General features: G+C 40.2%; 1 protein-coding gene across 1 annotated transcript; it reads left to right on the top strand.

Moving 5' to 3' along the window:
- The first annotated feature begins 791 nt into the window (after positions 1 to 791).
- arih2 (ariadne homolog 2 (Drosophila)) lies at positions 792 to 14,366 on the top strand. The gene is made up of 13 exons (XM_033629416.2): positions 792 to 856; positions 1,057 to 1,129; positions 3,666 to 3,807; positions 4,985 to 5,106; positions 5,756 to 5,865; positions 7,575 to 7,692; positions 7,915 to 7,965; positions 8,167 to 8,188; positions 8,742 to 8,893; positions 9,435 to 9,578; positions 10,250 to 10,318; positions 10,421 to 10,546; positions 12,575 to 14,366. The coding sequence occupies exons 3-13, from the start codon at positions 3,798 to 3,800 to the stop codon at positions 12,644 to 12,646; spliced, it is 996 nt and encodes a 331-aa protein (XP_033485307.2). The 5' UTR covers positions 792 to 856; positions 1,057 to 1,129; positions 3,666 to 3,797; the 3' UTR covers positions 12,647 to 14,366.
- The last annotated feature ends 2,226 nt before the right edge of the window (positions 14,367 to 16,592 follow it).

The following is a 16,592-nucleotide window of genomic DNA, read 5'->3' as shown; positions in this document are numbered from 1 at the left end:
ATGAAGGGAGAACTTCCTAGTCATTGAATTGTTGACTAATATGAGCCATAGATGTCTGGCCTTTAGTGCTAGGTGATATCATCTTTATAGAGTTATCGTCTTGCATTGTCTAATACTGACTGTGCTGTGACAGAATATATCAAGTCATCAGCAGTGACATTAGTGCCTGAACTACATTTCAGTTCCTCTGGCTGATAATTTATCAAGACAGAGAGGTGTTAATGGAATCAGCGCAGCTTTTTGTGTTGAAACAGTGTCTTGCATAGAATACAGTTTGTACTAGCCTATAGACAAAGCTACCTTTTGTGTGTTTCATTGATTGCAGAATCTTGTAGTCTATATAGTAATATCACAAAAAGTGATGTCTTGAAATAGCTTATAATGTCTTGCCAGAGATCAATAAAGCAGAAGGTATTCAGTTTACAACAGTACAAAACCAAAGCCAATCAAATGTGTACATATTAGAAGCTGGATTTAACAAACAAACATTTTACTCAGCTATATCAATTATCACTGATACATTTTGTCATGATTGTATTGTTGACAAGTTTCTTCTGTAGTGAACAGGAACCTTGTGTTATCAGTGTTTACAGCAGGTTTAGAGTCGTGAAGTATTTCCCTCTCATGAAGGAAGTAGAGTCAGCATATTATTCACTACTAACAGGCAAACTGGGGATATGAGAGCTGTGTATCATTTCAGATTAGCTGACTTTCAAGACAGCCAAGTCACTCGTGTGTCACTGAAGTAAAATTTAAGCGATCTGTCTCCTCTCTGTTTTTTCCCTCAGGTTTTACCTGCGGTAGCAAAACTGATCCTGGTGCATCTTCACTGGCAGGTTTCACAGATATTGGACAGGTATGTCTCCTGCTGCTTCCCTGCTCCTGTCTTTTTCTCTTGCAGTCCTTATTTGTCATCAACCGTCTCTCTTTCTTTAATTTAGGCTCTCTGTCTGCCTTTTTTCCCCATTTGTTTTATTACTATCTCATTCTCTTGCAGTTTTATATTTTATGTCTATCATCCCTGTATGACCCTGGTTCTGTCCATGTTCCCCACAGATATAAGTCCAACTCGTCTCTGCTGTTAGCGGACGCTCTGGTCCAGCCCAGCAGCACCTGCAGATCAGTCACTGTGAGTAACAGGCCACATGCTTCGTTCATACCTTTTTATTATTCAGATTTAATGTCATTCACATCTTGTGAGCGTGCTAAAGCCTGATTTATGGTCCTGCATTAAATCAACGACGTACCGACGTACGTATGTGGCTACGCAGGAGGCTCGCCGTAGCCCCCGGTGTAGCCTGACGTGCACCTCCCAAAAAATGTAACTACACGTCAAGGCGACGCAGACCCAGCGCAGACCGAGAGGGCTGTGATTGGTTTGCTTGGTAGCAACGCATTTCCAGTTCCGTATTTCCAGATTGCGCCATCCCCGCCATCTTTAAATATCTTCTTTTGCGATGTAGATGTTGCAGTATTAACATAATTTCTTCGACATCCAACAACTCCAACTCCAGCAAGATTCTCTCTCTCTTGGTCGCCATTGTTCACTGTGAACGTAAAAGCCGGAAGCTAAACAAAGAATCACTTAGAGACGACGATAACCATTCAGGAAAGGAACGCAGCCCCCTACCGCTCTGGCGGTGAATTGCACCACGACGAAATGGAGTGACGGAGAAGTTCGAAGGGTTCACGACGGCGTCACGGCAACGACGTCGGCACGTCGTTGATTTAACGCAGGACCAAAACCTTTTAGGCCTTATACATGCTTTAATAAACACTGCGTGAAAGTCATAATAAATAAATAAAAACCTTGACAACATTGTTCCCTGTGGGTACATGGGTGGTTTGAGCCTGGAATCCCACATTCACAGCAAAGTAACTTTAAGGACAAATTTCTATCTGGTTGCGATGCATCAGATAATCCACTAGTAGTGAAAAAAAAACAGTCAAGTAATTAGATGATTGACAGAAAAATAGCCATTTAAAGGGGAACTTGGATTTTGATTTCCCATGTTTTGTTTTATAAGTCACTTACAGGAACCAAAACCTTTGAAATTGGTCCAGTAGTAAGCCAGGCTGCTGCAGCTAGCAGCTGCAAAATGTCAATTTACATCCACTAAAAGTGTTTGTTTTGCCACTGACAGGCTCAGATTGTTATTATCAGTGTCTGGCAACATGTAAAGGATCCTTACAGAGATAGAACTTTTTATTAAGGAGTAAGGTCCTTTTTGTTTTATCAGAAACATCAGACAGACCAGGCTTCAAATAGACAGTAACTTCAGCCTGTACAGAGCCAGCATATTTTCACATCTAACTGAGTGAAGTAAGGGTTTATTTTAACCAAATCAAAGTGATGGAACAGTGGAAAGACCAAGACGGCTGGTGTGAGTTTTTTTTTTTCTGTCGACATTGATTGAATTGTGTTTTAGTATGATAAGATTACTGTTTATTGTAGTATTCTGGTAGGTTTGGAAATAATGATTCTGGGTCTGTTTCTGATTAAACAAAAATCATCTTACCCTTTGACAAATAGGTCTTATCTGTAGTGACATCTTTCCATACTGTTGGCAGACACTGATGATAACAATATGAGCCTGTCAGTGGCAAGAACAAGAACTTTTAATGGACATAAATTGACATGTGAACATCCCTGAACATTACATTATAGCCTGTTTCACTGCTGTGTCTGAAGAGGTGTTGCTTGATACTGGACCATTTTCAAAAGTTGTTGTTCCCATCAGTCATTAATACCCAGTTTGGACCAAAGATTAGCAACAAGAGTTGAAACAGACATCTACTTGCAACGCGCCATTCGGCAACATTCTAAAAACCTGCCGGTTCACGCCAGTGTGACTAGATGAGATGGTGTATCATCTCTATGCAACAACTCTCTGTACTTCTGTTCTGATTTGCAGCTTTTCAGGCTGATTTTGTTCCTGAATATAATTTGTGGCTTCTTAAAATATGAATGAGCATAGTGATGGTGAGATACTGACTACAGCTGCATTCGTAGTGGTGATGAAGCGGCGAAAAACAGCAAACAGATTCAGATTGACTGTATTGGATGTTGAAAAAGGTGACATGCTTTACATTCCAGCCGCTGGTTATCGCCGCTGGTGATTTGACCAGCTGAGTTGCAGGTGACACCATCAGCCGGCTTGAGTCGAGCTCAGACTGGCCAGTTCACACTGTTGCAACGTTTAAAACAGTTTCGTCTCGTCGTAAATCTTTGGTCTGAACTGGGCTTTAGACACAAAAACAAAGGAAAATCGGGTCTAAGTTGGAAAAATAGTAAACTTACCCTTAAAGATTTGCTGCTGTTCTCAGTTTATCAACAGAGCTGAAGAATTTCAGTGTAGACAAACAAAAAGCTGTAATTTTAAGGCATCACTGCAGTAACATGAGATGGGAATATAGCGTTATGTTATTTTTTACAACATAAGCAATCAATTGATTTATCAAAAAGGTAGATTAATCTGATTACTCGCTGCACTAGTTACTACTTAGGACAACAGTGAAACTCAGATCAGTTGCTTGATATGTTTTATCAGACAAATCTGTGGTTTAGCTAGTTGATTTTTTGTTGTTGTTGTAAGAAGCTCTTCTACTAGCTTGTAGTTCCTGTTTGATAGTGTATTCATGACTCTTGTGTTTATGTGTTCCAGGCCCCTCAGTCCCTCCAGTGTGGTGTGTGTCTACAGGTCGTACGGAGAGAATCCCTGCTGGCCCTGCCCTGCCAGCACTCCTTCTGCAAAGCATGCTGGGAGCAGCACTGCACTGTCCTGGTCAAAGATGGCATGGGAGTGGGTGAGCAGAGTGTGTGTGTGTGTGTGTGTGTGTGTGTGTGTGTGTGTCTGTCTGTCTGTGTGTGTGTGTGTGTGTGTGTTTGTGTGTCTGTGTAGTCATCAAAGCTGGTATTAGAGTGGGTGAGTCACACTTTGTTTGCTGTGAGTTCCCAAGTGTCTGTTCATGTATCTGTATGTCTGTTCTTGTATTTATGTGCTGGTGTTCAGAGTTCAGAGTTTCAGCCTCTGATCCTTACGGAAGTTTTATTTCAGCCCATGCTTTTCTGACAGACCACCAGGGTTTGCAGTCTGGTATTTAGTTTAACGAGGCAAGCTTTATCAGTCGCTTAATGATACTGTTTTTTAATGACAGAAAAACACCATAGATTCCGGCTGGATGTTTGTGCCCAGGTCGTCCATATTTGTGTACGTGTTTGTGTGTGTAAAATCCAAGAGTGACTTCTGACTTTGAAGATAAGGGAGGTGTAAAATGAGGTTTTGATGACTCCCATCTGGTGTAAAATGTACCTGGCAGGCATCCTCCTACATATGATTATTAGTGTGTGTGTGTGTGTGTGTGTATTTGAAAGTGTGCTTATGTCAGCAGGAGAGCAGATGGAAGTGTGGGTGTGTACACAGATCAGTTTGTACAGTATACTGTATGTGTGTGGTAAAGTGCATACAGTTATCCAGACTCCCTGTCCTCTAGTTGTGAGTGTGTGGGAACACAAGTGCCTTTATATGTGTGCAAGCGTGTTTGTGCGTCCCTGTGCTACTTTCTACGAGGCTCTCCGATAAAGTCGGTCCACATAACCAAGTGCTTCTGAACCTGATAAGTGTTCTTCTATCAACTGTATGAAGGACATGTCAATGATGAAATACGACCCTGATCCAGTTTCTGGGTCACTGTAACACTAGAAACCAGCCCGCCTAAATCAAACACCACTGGAGTAAACAAGTGAAAATGATGGGTGTCGTTTATTGGTAAAAAAAAAAACCCACACAAACAACAGTTGCAGCCATTGTAGGGCAGTTTGTGTACACATTGCTGCTCTCACTATACCCTGTCCGTGAATCTTAGTAAAGGATTTGTGTGTGTGTGTGTGTGTGTATGTGTGTGTGTTTGTTTGTTTGTGTGTTTGTGTGTGTGTGTGTGTGTGTGTGTGTGTGTGTGCGCGTGCGTGCGTGCTTGCGTTCAGGTATCTCGTGTATGGCTCAGGACTGTTCCCTTCAGATGCCAGAAGACTTTGTCCTGCCACTGCTGCCTGGAGAGGAGCTGAAGGACAAATACAGACGCTACCTCTTCAGAGACTACGTTGAGGTGTGTGCTGAATCTGTTTGCTCAGATGCTGCGTCAAGGTCTGAATGTACAGCCAGAAATCAGAGGCATGTGAAAAGGGAGTGAGAAGGAAAGAAAAACTCAGTAAGCCCCTGTGTGTGTGTGTTTTTTTCCCCCCAACAAGTGAATTTTGGAATCTCCTTCACACAGCATGAAATCTGAATAGTCCTCGCTGCTTTATCACTCCAGTGTCTGCCTCACCAGCTGGTTTTCCATCCACATCTATTCAAGAACATGATGATGTCTCAAATTAGACATTTGTGCTATCTTGGAGAATCATTCACCCAAAGTTCAAGGAAAATATTTTGTTTTTTTACCCAGGTTTTGTTTGAGATTTCTGCCTAAAATTGATAGGAATTGAACTCGATTGTGGTCCTAATAATGTGGGGAAAATTTAATTTAAACACACCTCTTTTTAGAATCAGTGCCCCTGGTACTCTGGATAATCCACAGATAGGGTTGAATTGACCCTTTAAAAACCCTCTTCACTGCAAAAACTTGATCCAAAGCAACTTTTAGCAACCAGCATCCAGGGATTGACAATTATAATGATCATTATAATGATGCATCAATTAATTTTATGGCATACTTTATTTTACTTAACCTTCGTCTCTCTCTCATCGTCCCACAGAGTCACTTCCAGTTGCAGTTGTGTCCAGGTGCAGACTGTCCCATTGTCATCAAGGTGCAGGAGCCCCGGGCGCGCAGGGTGCAGTGTAGCCGCTGCAGTGAAGTCTTCTGGTAGGATGCCCACACACAAAAAGAGCACACTGAATTCATCTTTAACTTTAAGAATTTCACAAAAACTACAGTATTACCAGTTTTACTGATGCTTGACTATGGTATAAAGCAGTTACAGTTAGGTTTGGCTGGCATCTATTTTTTTTACACTGTCATGCCTTCCTGACGTTTACCAGGGTAAATGATATATGAAGGTATTTGTGTGCAAGCCTGCCCCCCTAAGCTGTGTTCCCCACGCTCTCTTAACTTTTTTAGTCCATTAAATAAACCAAAGGAGCTCACACAGTGTCAAGAAAGTTAATATTCTTACACATATTTTCCATATTACGCAGAAGAAAACAGCCATATAACTTCTGAATTTATGCTTTTCTCTTTCACTAAATTGAGACTAGCTTAATCGCCTTGTTAAAGGTCCAATGTGTAGGATTGAGGCAGAAATGGAATATAATATCCATAACTATGTTTTTATTATTGTATAATCACCTGAAACCAAGAATTGTTGTGTTGTCATTACCTTAAAATGAGCCCTTTATATCTACATACTGAAAGGGTCCTCTTCCACGGACTCTGCCGTATTGTTCTACAGTAGCCCAGAACAGACAAATCAAACACTGACTCTGGATACGACCATTTGCATTTTCGTGATGGCCCTGGTAGTTTTCCTACAGACTTGGTACCCTGAAAAAGTTTCATTTGGTTGGAATCTGCAAGCTCACCACTGGATACTACTACACACTAGACCTTAAACTTATCATAAAATACACTTCACTCAAACTTGGCAGAAACAAAATAAAACACACCAAAACCATCTTGGTTAGTCTCTCCACTGTTCCAACAATCATCAACTCTGTTTTGGTCGAAATAAACCTTTAATTCTCCGAGTTAAATGTGAAAATATGCTGTTTTTCCACACGGTCTCACTGTGCCGTAGCTGGCTAATTGTTTACAGTCCTGTAAAGTCATCCCAACCACTAGCAGTCATATTTCCCAGCTCAGCTGCCTGTTCTGCCAGTAGAGACTGGCGTGCTATATACAACATATAATACATCCTCAATACAGCATCTCCATATGGGTTTAATAGAAAGAACAGCATCTGTATTTTGACAGTATTGAAAATCATACTGTCAGGTTGTAATGTTCTTTTGATCCAGTCCAAAAATAAGTTACATGTTGGACAAAGAGCCAGTAAGAGGAAGATACTATCCAAGCTTAAGATCAGAACAAATTAATAAAAGTTGAATGAAGAGTCAGGTTGGTTTACAAATGGCCACACAGCTGATAGCGTGTTTAAAGAAATTAAACGACTCTTGCACACAAAGTTCCCATATTTATTTAAGCTCTATAAATGACCTTTGTTGTAACCATTACCGGTATTGTTCATACTGTAAATATTGCACTGTTTCCTATTTCTCTGTATATTATCCCTTTTTTAAGTATACTTCTACACTTATTTTATATGAATTTCTTTAAATCTAATATTTAAAATGTACTGGTCATCTTCCATGTTTACGTTTTACCTTTTATATGTCCTTGGTGTGTGGTTTTTAAATAAACCATTACATGTTGCTACCACACCCTCAATGTACTTTATGTTTATTATCTCTTTTGATTTATTTTTTGTGTGTGTGAAACAAATAAACTAAACATATTATATGATTTCAGAATTTGTCCTTATGGCTGTATTTTCTGTCTCTGTTCCTCTGTTGTAGTTTTAAATGCCGTCAGATGTACCACGCACCTACAGACTGTGCAACGATCCGGAAATGGCTGACCAAATGTGCAGATGATTCGGAGACGGCCAACTACATCAGTGCACACACTAAAGATGTATGATGGATCTATACGTGAACACACACACTCTCGCTCATACAGCCATGCACATACACAAGCACTGGTGTGTCAGCATCAGTTTCCACACACACTGTAGTTTTGTACACATGAACGCAGATAATCAGGATGGAGACAGTGTTTGAAGACATAAAGATTCCCATTACATTTTATCTGTACCGCCCCAGTTTGATCATGTTTGTATGTGTTTTTCTCCTCTAGTGTCCTAAGTGCAATATCTGCATTGAGAAAAATGGAGGGTGCAATCACATGGTGAGTCATAGATGAACATCACCCTTTCCCAGAACACAGGAAATGCTAAAAATATATTCCGACCCGAGAGCTGAAGTCCTTGTCTTTAATAGATTGACACTTGCTTAAGTTTCTCAAAACATAACTTATGCTGGTGGTGGTTGTTGTGTCTGGTTTCTGGTTCACTAATTTCATGTCTTCCTGTGCCTGTATTTATTTCAGCAATGCTCCAAGTGCAAACACGGTAAGTATCTTGTCTAAATTTCACACCTTCAGTATGATCCAGTAAAGCATGAACTCACTTTTCTGAGAGGCCCTTTGCATCCACCTAGTGGCACAATGCATCCATAGAGAGTAGCTATAATTATGAGACGAGTTGGACTAAGCTTTTAAGAAATTCTAAGAGACAGTAGACACAGGGTTTGAAAAAGTTGGTATATTTTTTTATTGTAGCTATTGGCTAATGTTAATGACCAATATTCTTAACATAATTAAGTACCCAAATATATATTCAAAAAGCCTAAAATTCTCAGTCAATGAGATGTTTTTCATTTTGTGATCACTGTTAAACCAATGTGCCCCATTTACCAACTTCTTCCTTATTAGTCAACTGAACGGTGGTTGGTTGTCTGGTGAAAAGGAAAAATATGATAACCACAGCCAATATCAGACAGTTTAGACTGGCTGTAGACTGACTAACTGAGCTCACCCTACATGTTTCACTTTCTCTACATACTGTATAATGCATGTATATGTAGTGGGGGGTCCATAAATGTGTGTTTCTTGTCTCCTGAAAGACTTCTGCTGGATGTGTCTTGGTGACTGGAAGACTCACGGCAGTGAATACTATGAGTGCAGCCGCTACAAAGAAAACCCTGATATAGTCAACCAGAGCCAGCAGGCTCAGGCCAGAGAGGCCCTCAAGAAATACCTCTTCTACTTTGAGAGGGTGAGGCTTTTAGATTCTCATGTATATCTTGCTTGAAAAACAAATCTAATTAAGAGCAAAATGCTTCATAAAACACTTTCCTGGATAAGAATAGAGGGTAAAAAACGTTGCAGATGTGTTCATTTCCTCAGACAAAAACAAACACCTTTTCTACCTGTACAGTTTTGCTTTTGTTGTTGTTTTTACCCAAATGCTGAGACTGGTGGGGAAATCTGTGGGTGGAATTCTAAGTTTTAAAACCCTGCTTTACAAGAAAACTTAAACCAGATGAAAGATTGTTTCATTTTTCAGACTTGAGGGAGATTAACACATAACAGATTTTGTCCTGCACTGTTTGTGTAAAAAATGTTAGTGACATTTGTGTCCGGCCATTCTGGGCACAATAGTATCACAACACACTGTCCGAGGCATGTAAGGAGAACATTTTATTAAACAGACAAGTTTAAATCAAGCATAGTTCTAGACCTGCAGGAGAAATATTTGTTCAGTATTTCATTCTTTTTTATTGTTCATTTATTTATTTAAATGTTTACCCCACCAGTGGGAGAATCACAACAAGTCTCTGCAGTTGGAGGCTCAGACATACCAGCGGATCCAGGAGAAGATCCAGGAGAGAGTGATGAACAACCTGGGAACCTGGATCGACTGGCAGTACCTGCATAACGCTGCAAAGCTACTGGCTAAGGTACTCACACACTGAACTGCCACTGTGTGTGTGTTCTAGATTATATAATGTGAGGAAGAGGGTAAAAGCAGAATGAGAGTAGGAGATGGAGTTTTTGTTTTGGATTTATTCATGAAACTGTGCATATAATTGAATTATAAAGACAGTGTTGAAGTTACCTGACAAGTTAGTTAATATTTCAGAGTATAAAGACAGAGAGCAGTGAGCCTGATGGCTAACTTTTAGCTGCTAACACAGAGTGCGCAAAGCAGTGTGCAGACATGCAGCTCACACTCATAAGAGAGTGTTACAAATGTTACTCATTCATCAGCACTTCATCAAGAAATTTGGATCACTGATATGAAAACCTTTGTTTATCAGTGTTGTCACGCCTCTGTCATGTTGCAAACTGTTCTGGAAAAAAAGGACAAGTGACCTGATTCACTTTCTCATTCCTGATTGGATAATTTCAAAAGGCTGCTCTGTCATATGCACGTCATGACTTAAAATGTGACACATTCCTCTGAGGTTTTGTATATTACATTTAGACTTTAGTAGATCTGTAGCAGTGATGAAGTAAAATCAATGGAAGGACATGTCAGTAATTGTCTAAGGTGCCTTTCTTTATTTTAACACAGTCTAACTTTAAGTGAACATTTTCCAAACTTTGTGTCTTGTCTTTTTGTTTCCAGTGTCGTTACACACTGCAGTACACGTACCCTTACGCCTATTACATGGAGTCCGGCCCACGCAAGAAACTGGTGAGAAACTCCACGCTGTCCATTATTGCAGAACACACATTGTAAAATAATATGTAACTATATTGAGGGTGTTAACTGTCTCTTTTTGTCTGTCCTCTGCAGTTTGAGTACCAGCAGGCCCAGCTGGAAGCAGAAATAGAAAACCTGTCGTGGAAGGTAGAGCGGGCCGACACCTACGAGAGGGGAGTCGTGGGAGGTGAGGGGGAGCTCAGCGCCAGTGACAGAGGGGTAAGAGCTGTTGAATGGATTGTTATGATATTTGATAATAATTTGTTAGTTCTGTGGTGAAGCTCTGACTCTTCATGTAGCACCATTGTCAGGTCAAACAGTTAATTATCTCATCAGGTTTAATTCAGGAGGGGATCAGGCGTTAGTCGTGTGTGTGCATGTGTTAGTTTATCTGTCTGTCCGCAGCTAATCTTGCAAACTACTGGATCTACTGGCCCAAAATGATTTGCTTCTTTACTCTTTGTGTCTGTGGTGGCAGCAGGCATACAAACATAAGGAAATACAGTCTGTAGAGCAGCACTAGAGTTGAGTGTCATCTGACAGATTTTTGCTAGCAAATAAGGAGGAGCGTTGGCAGGATGGAGGGAATGTTACTGTACGTCATTTACATATCCTACCTACACTTTTTATGATACAAAGCTGGTTAAAAATCTTCAAAGTTTTTTTTATTTAGCCAGTAAAGGCGGCACATCATCAACAGAGCCATACTGTAAAAGCATAGAGCAGAAGGCATTTTCTCGCAATCTGATCTGCTAAAAACAAGAAGCCTTACCATCTGTTGCAGGCCACATTTTCGCCTTTTTATGGCTCAAAAACTAACATCCATAGAAAAGTTTGGTCACATTTGAACCAGAACATTTGCAGATTAATTTCATTTTTGATATATTATGATCCACTAGAGTTAAGCACAATACACAATGGCAAAAAAGACTCCTGTTATCTTTATCACTATCTTTACTGTATGTGACAATTCCATCAATTGAAGCTGTGCCACGTGTGTTGTCTAGAGGGGCCAGGATCAGCTCCAGAGGCTGCTTGGTGGAGATCTCTACTGAGTGCACTTTTCTAGTTTGTCCAATACTTTGGATTACGAATTAACACCTGCAAAACTGACATTCCCATCAGCCTTAGCTGTACTTTGTGTTTAGTGCTAATTAGCACATATTAGCAGCAAGCTAACACACTAAACTAAGATTGTGAACACAATTAGTCTATTACCAGCTATTACCACTCTGTCCTGTTCATTAAGGGCAAAAGCCCAAAAAAAAAAAATCTTAAAAAAAAAAAAAAAAAATCAGTATTTTAACATTGTCATTGGGCCACATTCACAGACAGTGTGTACACACAAATCTGTGCTTACACTGTGGGTACAAACGTTTTAGTAGAAATCTGGGATTCATTAATATTTTCCTTCTCAGGGAACGAAATCAGAGCTGCCTCAGACCGTTCATACACACAGATGTTAAAGGCCTGGCTGTCATAGAAAATGCGAACACACACCATAAACCTAAATGGCTCTAACAGATAATATTTACAACTGTTTATTTTCTAATGCATTGGTCAAATGTAGTAAATAACTATGGAATTGACACCCTTTCATCCTCATCAATTTTTAATTTGAAAATTGTACTATGAAGGAGTGTGCCAGTTTTTATTTTATAGAATTTGTGCATATGTTCATTTGTAGGCAACTAGTCGACTGGTCACCCATTAACATGCATGCAGGGTATATAAAGAGAAATGTGGAGAACTTCACTGACGCTCATAGCGGTCTGACACTGGTGTGTCAGACCGCTTCAACTTCAGTGCTTTCTACATGATACACCTCTGGGTGTATGTATTTCCTTATATAGAGAAATGGGGGCATGGCAACATGCTGACTGCAGATAGCAGCCACGTGCCTCTCAATTTAGAATGATACTGAGTCATCAACATAGGCACGGTGGTGAGATCGAAATCATCCGGTGCACATGTGTCATGAAACCAACAATCATTTTGCATGTGCACAAATTTTATGGGCAGAGTAAGAATGTTTCTGCACTCATATTAGTAAATGAGGCCGATTGTGAGCATGTTAGTGTGCTGAGATCAGCACCTAGCTGTAAGCGCTGCTGTCTGCATGGCTCTGGACTCAAGAACGATACATAGGCGAGGGATTACAGTTGACTTTTCACTTTGTCCACATTTTCTTTTGGAAGTGTCTTTGACACTAATGACTTCCTGTGTATTGTTTGTTTGTTTTTACAGGATCTGGAGAATCAGATGCACATTGCTGAGCAGAGGCGACGCACGCTGCTGAAGGATTTCCACGACACCTGAAGCTCCATCGCGACTGCAAAGCACCAGCATCTCCTTCCTTCCTTCCTTCCTTCCTCCTTGCCTCCCACCTTTGCTTCCTTCCATGACCACCCCTCAGTGCAGTCATACTGACCCCTCCTTCTGACGCTCGCTCATCGCTTCTTTCTTTCTGTCTCTCCCCTCCTCTCACTCCCATAATGCTGCAGGGTCACAGAATGGCACGATTGTATCTCCCCTTCCTCCTTTCATCCTCACCTCATTTACATGTTTTGGCTCAGAGCATCACATTCACTGTGGTTACACTTGACGCAGCTGTTTAGATCTGATCAGGTCAAATTCTGAAGTCTTGTCATGTGTCTGAAAACAGTGGGTGCGCTTTTATTCCACTGTGAGCGTTGAGACACTGACACGAGCAGCTAAAAGCAACATCCTGTTAAAAGGAGCTGTTGTTTTGAAAAGTTATTTCTGTGATGCTGGAATTATCATTTAAGAGAAAAGGTCAAATGATGGAGAAGCTTTTGTTCAGCAGACAAGGAAGATGTGGGAGATTGAAAACATTTTCTTTAAGGAGACTGTGCTGATTGTGGATTTCAGTGGTTTCACATTGACTATAATGACACTTGCTGGCAATTGTACCTGTAGTACTCACCGGATCAGCCTGAACACAGGAAAAGTTGATTCGTAGTTACTTCTTCCAAGCTGCAAAAGGTTGATTGACGTGTAGATAAGAAAGGTTTAATGTCAGTGAGTGGAGTGTGTTACTTCTAGAGGAAACATGTCACTTTGCTGGCTTTGTTTTGAACAAACTTTAATATCAGTCAGGACCGGTGCAACTCGACAGGCTCTTCAAGTACTCTCAATAGCAGATTAGGGAGCCCTTTTATTGTGAAGGTGCTTTTTTCTATGTATTTTTCTGCCATAAACATGTATATGGTGTGTTTACTGTGGAGAAATGGTGACGTCACAGTCCCACATACCCCTTGAAATAAACAAAATACAATATTTTCCTACGTATGATGCATGTTCATGTAAACAAAGTACTAAAGAATAAGATGAATGTGTGTTTAAATGACAGCTTTTTTAGATTTTGTTGCCAGTTTCACAATAAACACACCTCGATTCTTTATTTTAGTAGCCAACCTGACCCACTGCAGTCACTACTGCCAGCAGATAGTTGCTAGTCATTATAGTCGAAGTGAAACCACTGAATAACCCACTTTTGTATCTTTACATTCTCACACTGATGTTGCGTGATTGTGTTCAGTTAGTGTAGATCCAAACCAGTGTGAGCCAGATTTCCATAAAAATATTTGTACCTCTGCTGATCAGGTGAAGTTGTTTTGAAGCAGCAAGTGTAATCGCAGCCATTTCCGCACACTACAGCACCCAGCGACATCCACATAGCATTTGCATGTACATACCATGCACACATTGACACACTCACGCTCAAACACTCCGCTGCAGAAACTAAACATTAACAGTTAAGTTGTCTCCTTCCCCTCCATCTCGTGCTCTCTGCGCTTTCTTTACATTCATCCCTTCACTTTATTTTGCTCTTTATTTTCTCTTTTCTTCCTGCTCACATTGTTCACTTTTCTTCTGGAAAATGGCTGTTGATAGATAGATCGTTTAAAAAAAAATGGGAAAAAAAATACAAAAATACAAAAAAAAATTGTTGTAATTTTCAACGGTTGTACATTAATACAGAAATAGAGTTACTGAGAGAGTTTTTAAAACCGGAGCCCGTCTCTCGTGTGTTTATTCTACACGCACATGCACAAACAAGATTGAAGTCTTTGAACTTAATTTCACTTTGTGAGAGTCAAGTTCATATACAGGGATATCTTCCAAAAATGAAGTATAGAATATGAGGAGTTAACATTTCCTGCAGGGCAATATGTCGTATTCTCTAAAAGGTATACTATGCAGAGTTGTCAGTTTTTAAACATGCTCTCCAGTGAAAGTGAAAGTAAAAACCAACCCCTGATTCACCCTCATCTGTATTTGCATTTTGTCAGTGGTGTGTCTCTTGGATACCTGCTGCTTACGCTCTGGCATCTGGTTGCTACTGGTTTGTCAAGCCTGACCTCACCTGAGCGCTAGGGGGATACATGCCCGTAAACATCCTGAACACAGAAAATAAGATAAAGATAAGGAAAAACAGGCAGAGTCTCTGCAGAAAAATACATCTCCACACACTTATAGTGGGTCATAAGTGATGGTTCAGAGTTTCTTCTAGGAAAGTCCTGCATGGTGTACCTTAACAGGAGGTTCATATGACACATGAAGAGTTTCAGCTCCAGAATTTTAGGAACATTTTCCAACAGCAAAACCACCTGGAGACCTACTTTTGGAGATTAAAAAAAGCAGCCAAGATGTATAAATACCACCTTGTTTTTGTAGACCGTGGCAGAGTCATTGGTCATAATGAACTTCATTTAACTGATTTAATGTTTAACCCCCTAAATCATTACTGTAGCATAATGTTGGTATGAGGGTACACTCTTACTATATTTTGATTATGAAGAATTTATTATGATTACTAAAGTGGTACTGCACACTTAAACATGCCTTTTTAGTCATAAACTAAATGCTATGACTATATTGTGATAGAGAACATGTTTGTTGCTGGTGTTAATACTGACATTTCTTTCCAAATATATAAAATAAAGGCCTTTCATGGGTTACAGATGGCTCAACATGCCCTCTGCTGTTTTAAATCAGCCCTGACCCTTGTAGGACCAAAGCTGCCATATAGAGTTGACCAGCTGGGACTTAACCAGTCATGAAATTTAACAATGTTGAGGCCCTCTAATCAGCTCCTGAGTTAAGGTCTCATTTTGGGAAGATTCTATAATGAGTTAAGGTCTCATTATAGAATCTTCCTAAATAGTCCGAAACCCTATTTTATGTCAGTTTAGGATGACATTTGGAATTTTTGGTGTTACAGAACTGTCCCTAACTTAAAGATTTTCCCAAGTGAGGAATATTGAGTTAAGATGGCAAAGACTTCTAAATTCAAAATAAATGCAAAACTGCCAAAAAAATTGCAGCAACTCTGTTAATAGGTCTGTATGGAAGTGACAGTGCAGATGGGGAAAACCATGAAAATATAATGCTTTAAAGGATACTGAAACCATGTGATGGTGCTTTAAATTTCAATACATGATCATTCAAATTAATAATTCATTCAAATCACTGAAAGAAAAACTTCCTGAAAAGGTGGAGTTTCCCCTACTTCACTGATAAGATTAGTGCCTCCGACTCCTCATAGCTAAAACTGAACACTCGCCTTTTTTTGTCCATGATAGCTGTGTGGTTTGTCCATGTTAATGAGTCACTGGTACAGTCTGATCAAACATACATACAGTATGTCATGTAGATTCTAAACATAGATACAGGCATCATGGGACGAGTGCCGACTGAAGAAATGAGACAGCCATACGTTAAGGGATTGCTTATCTTTGAAATTGAAGTTAAGATAGGACAAGCAGTCAGGATATTTGCTGTAATGAAGCCCCAGCCGTCTAACATAAGTACTCAGTGTACCACTCAGCAGGGTAAAGTCAGTCTACATATTCATTATAATGATTATTTTTCTCTACAGTCACTGTGGAGTTGACACATGCTGCAGAAACTCAGGTCACCTCTGACATTCTCAGATTGGCACCCACTGAATCTCGCAGGGCCAAGGGTGTCTGCTGCAGCCTAATATAGTTATGTGTAACTGCGTGCCAAGGTGGTATTAAATCAGCCACCGCTGTGCCAGGCCTTATGCGTGTGACCCAGTTTCACCTTGACACAGTAACATGGAGTGTGAGGAGCACTGCACCCTCAAGTGTTTACTCCAAAGCAGGACAGGGAGACACTTCCTATTAGAAAAACAGATCCACGGGCTGTAGTTTGGGAGCCACTGTCAAATACGATTTGTTTAGATAGAGGGGGGCACATTTTGCATTTCTGACCT

Source organism: Epinephelus lanceolatus, chromosome 8 (genome assembly GCF_041903045.1).
Source record: "Epinephelus lanceolatus isolate andai-2023 chromosome 8, ASM4190304v1, whole genome shotgun sequence".
Classification (NCBI taxonomy): Eukaryota; Metazoa; Chordata; class Actinopteri; order Perciformes; family Serranidae; genus Epinephelus; species Epinephelus lanceolatus.
The sequence above is the reverse complement of the archived record's forward strand: the minus strand, read 5'-3'. Positions and strand labels throughout refer to the sequence as shown.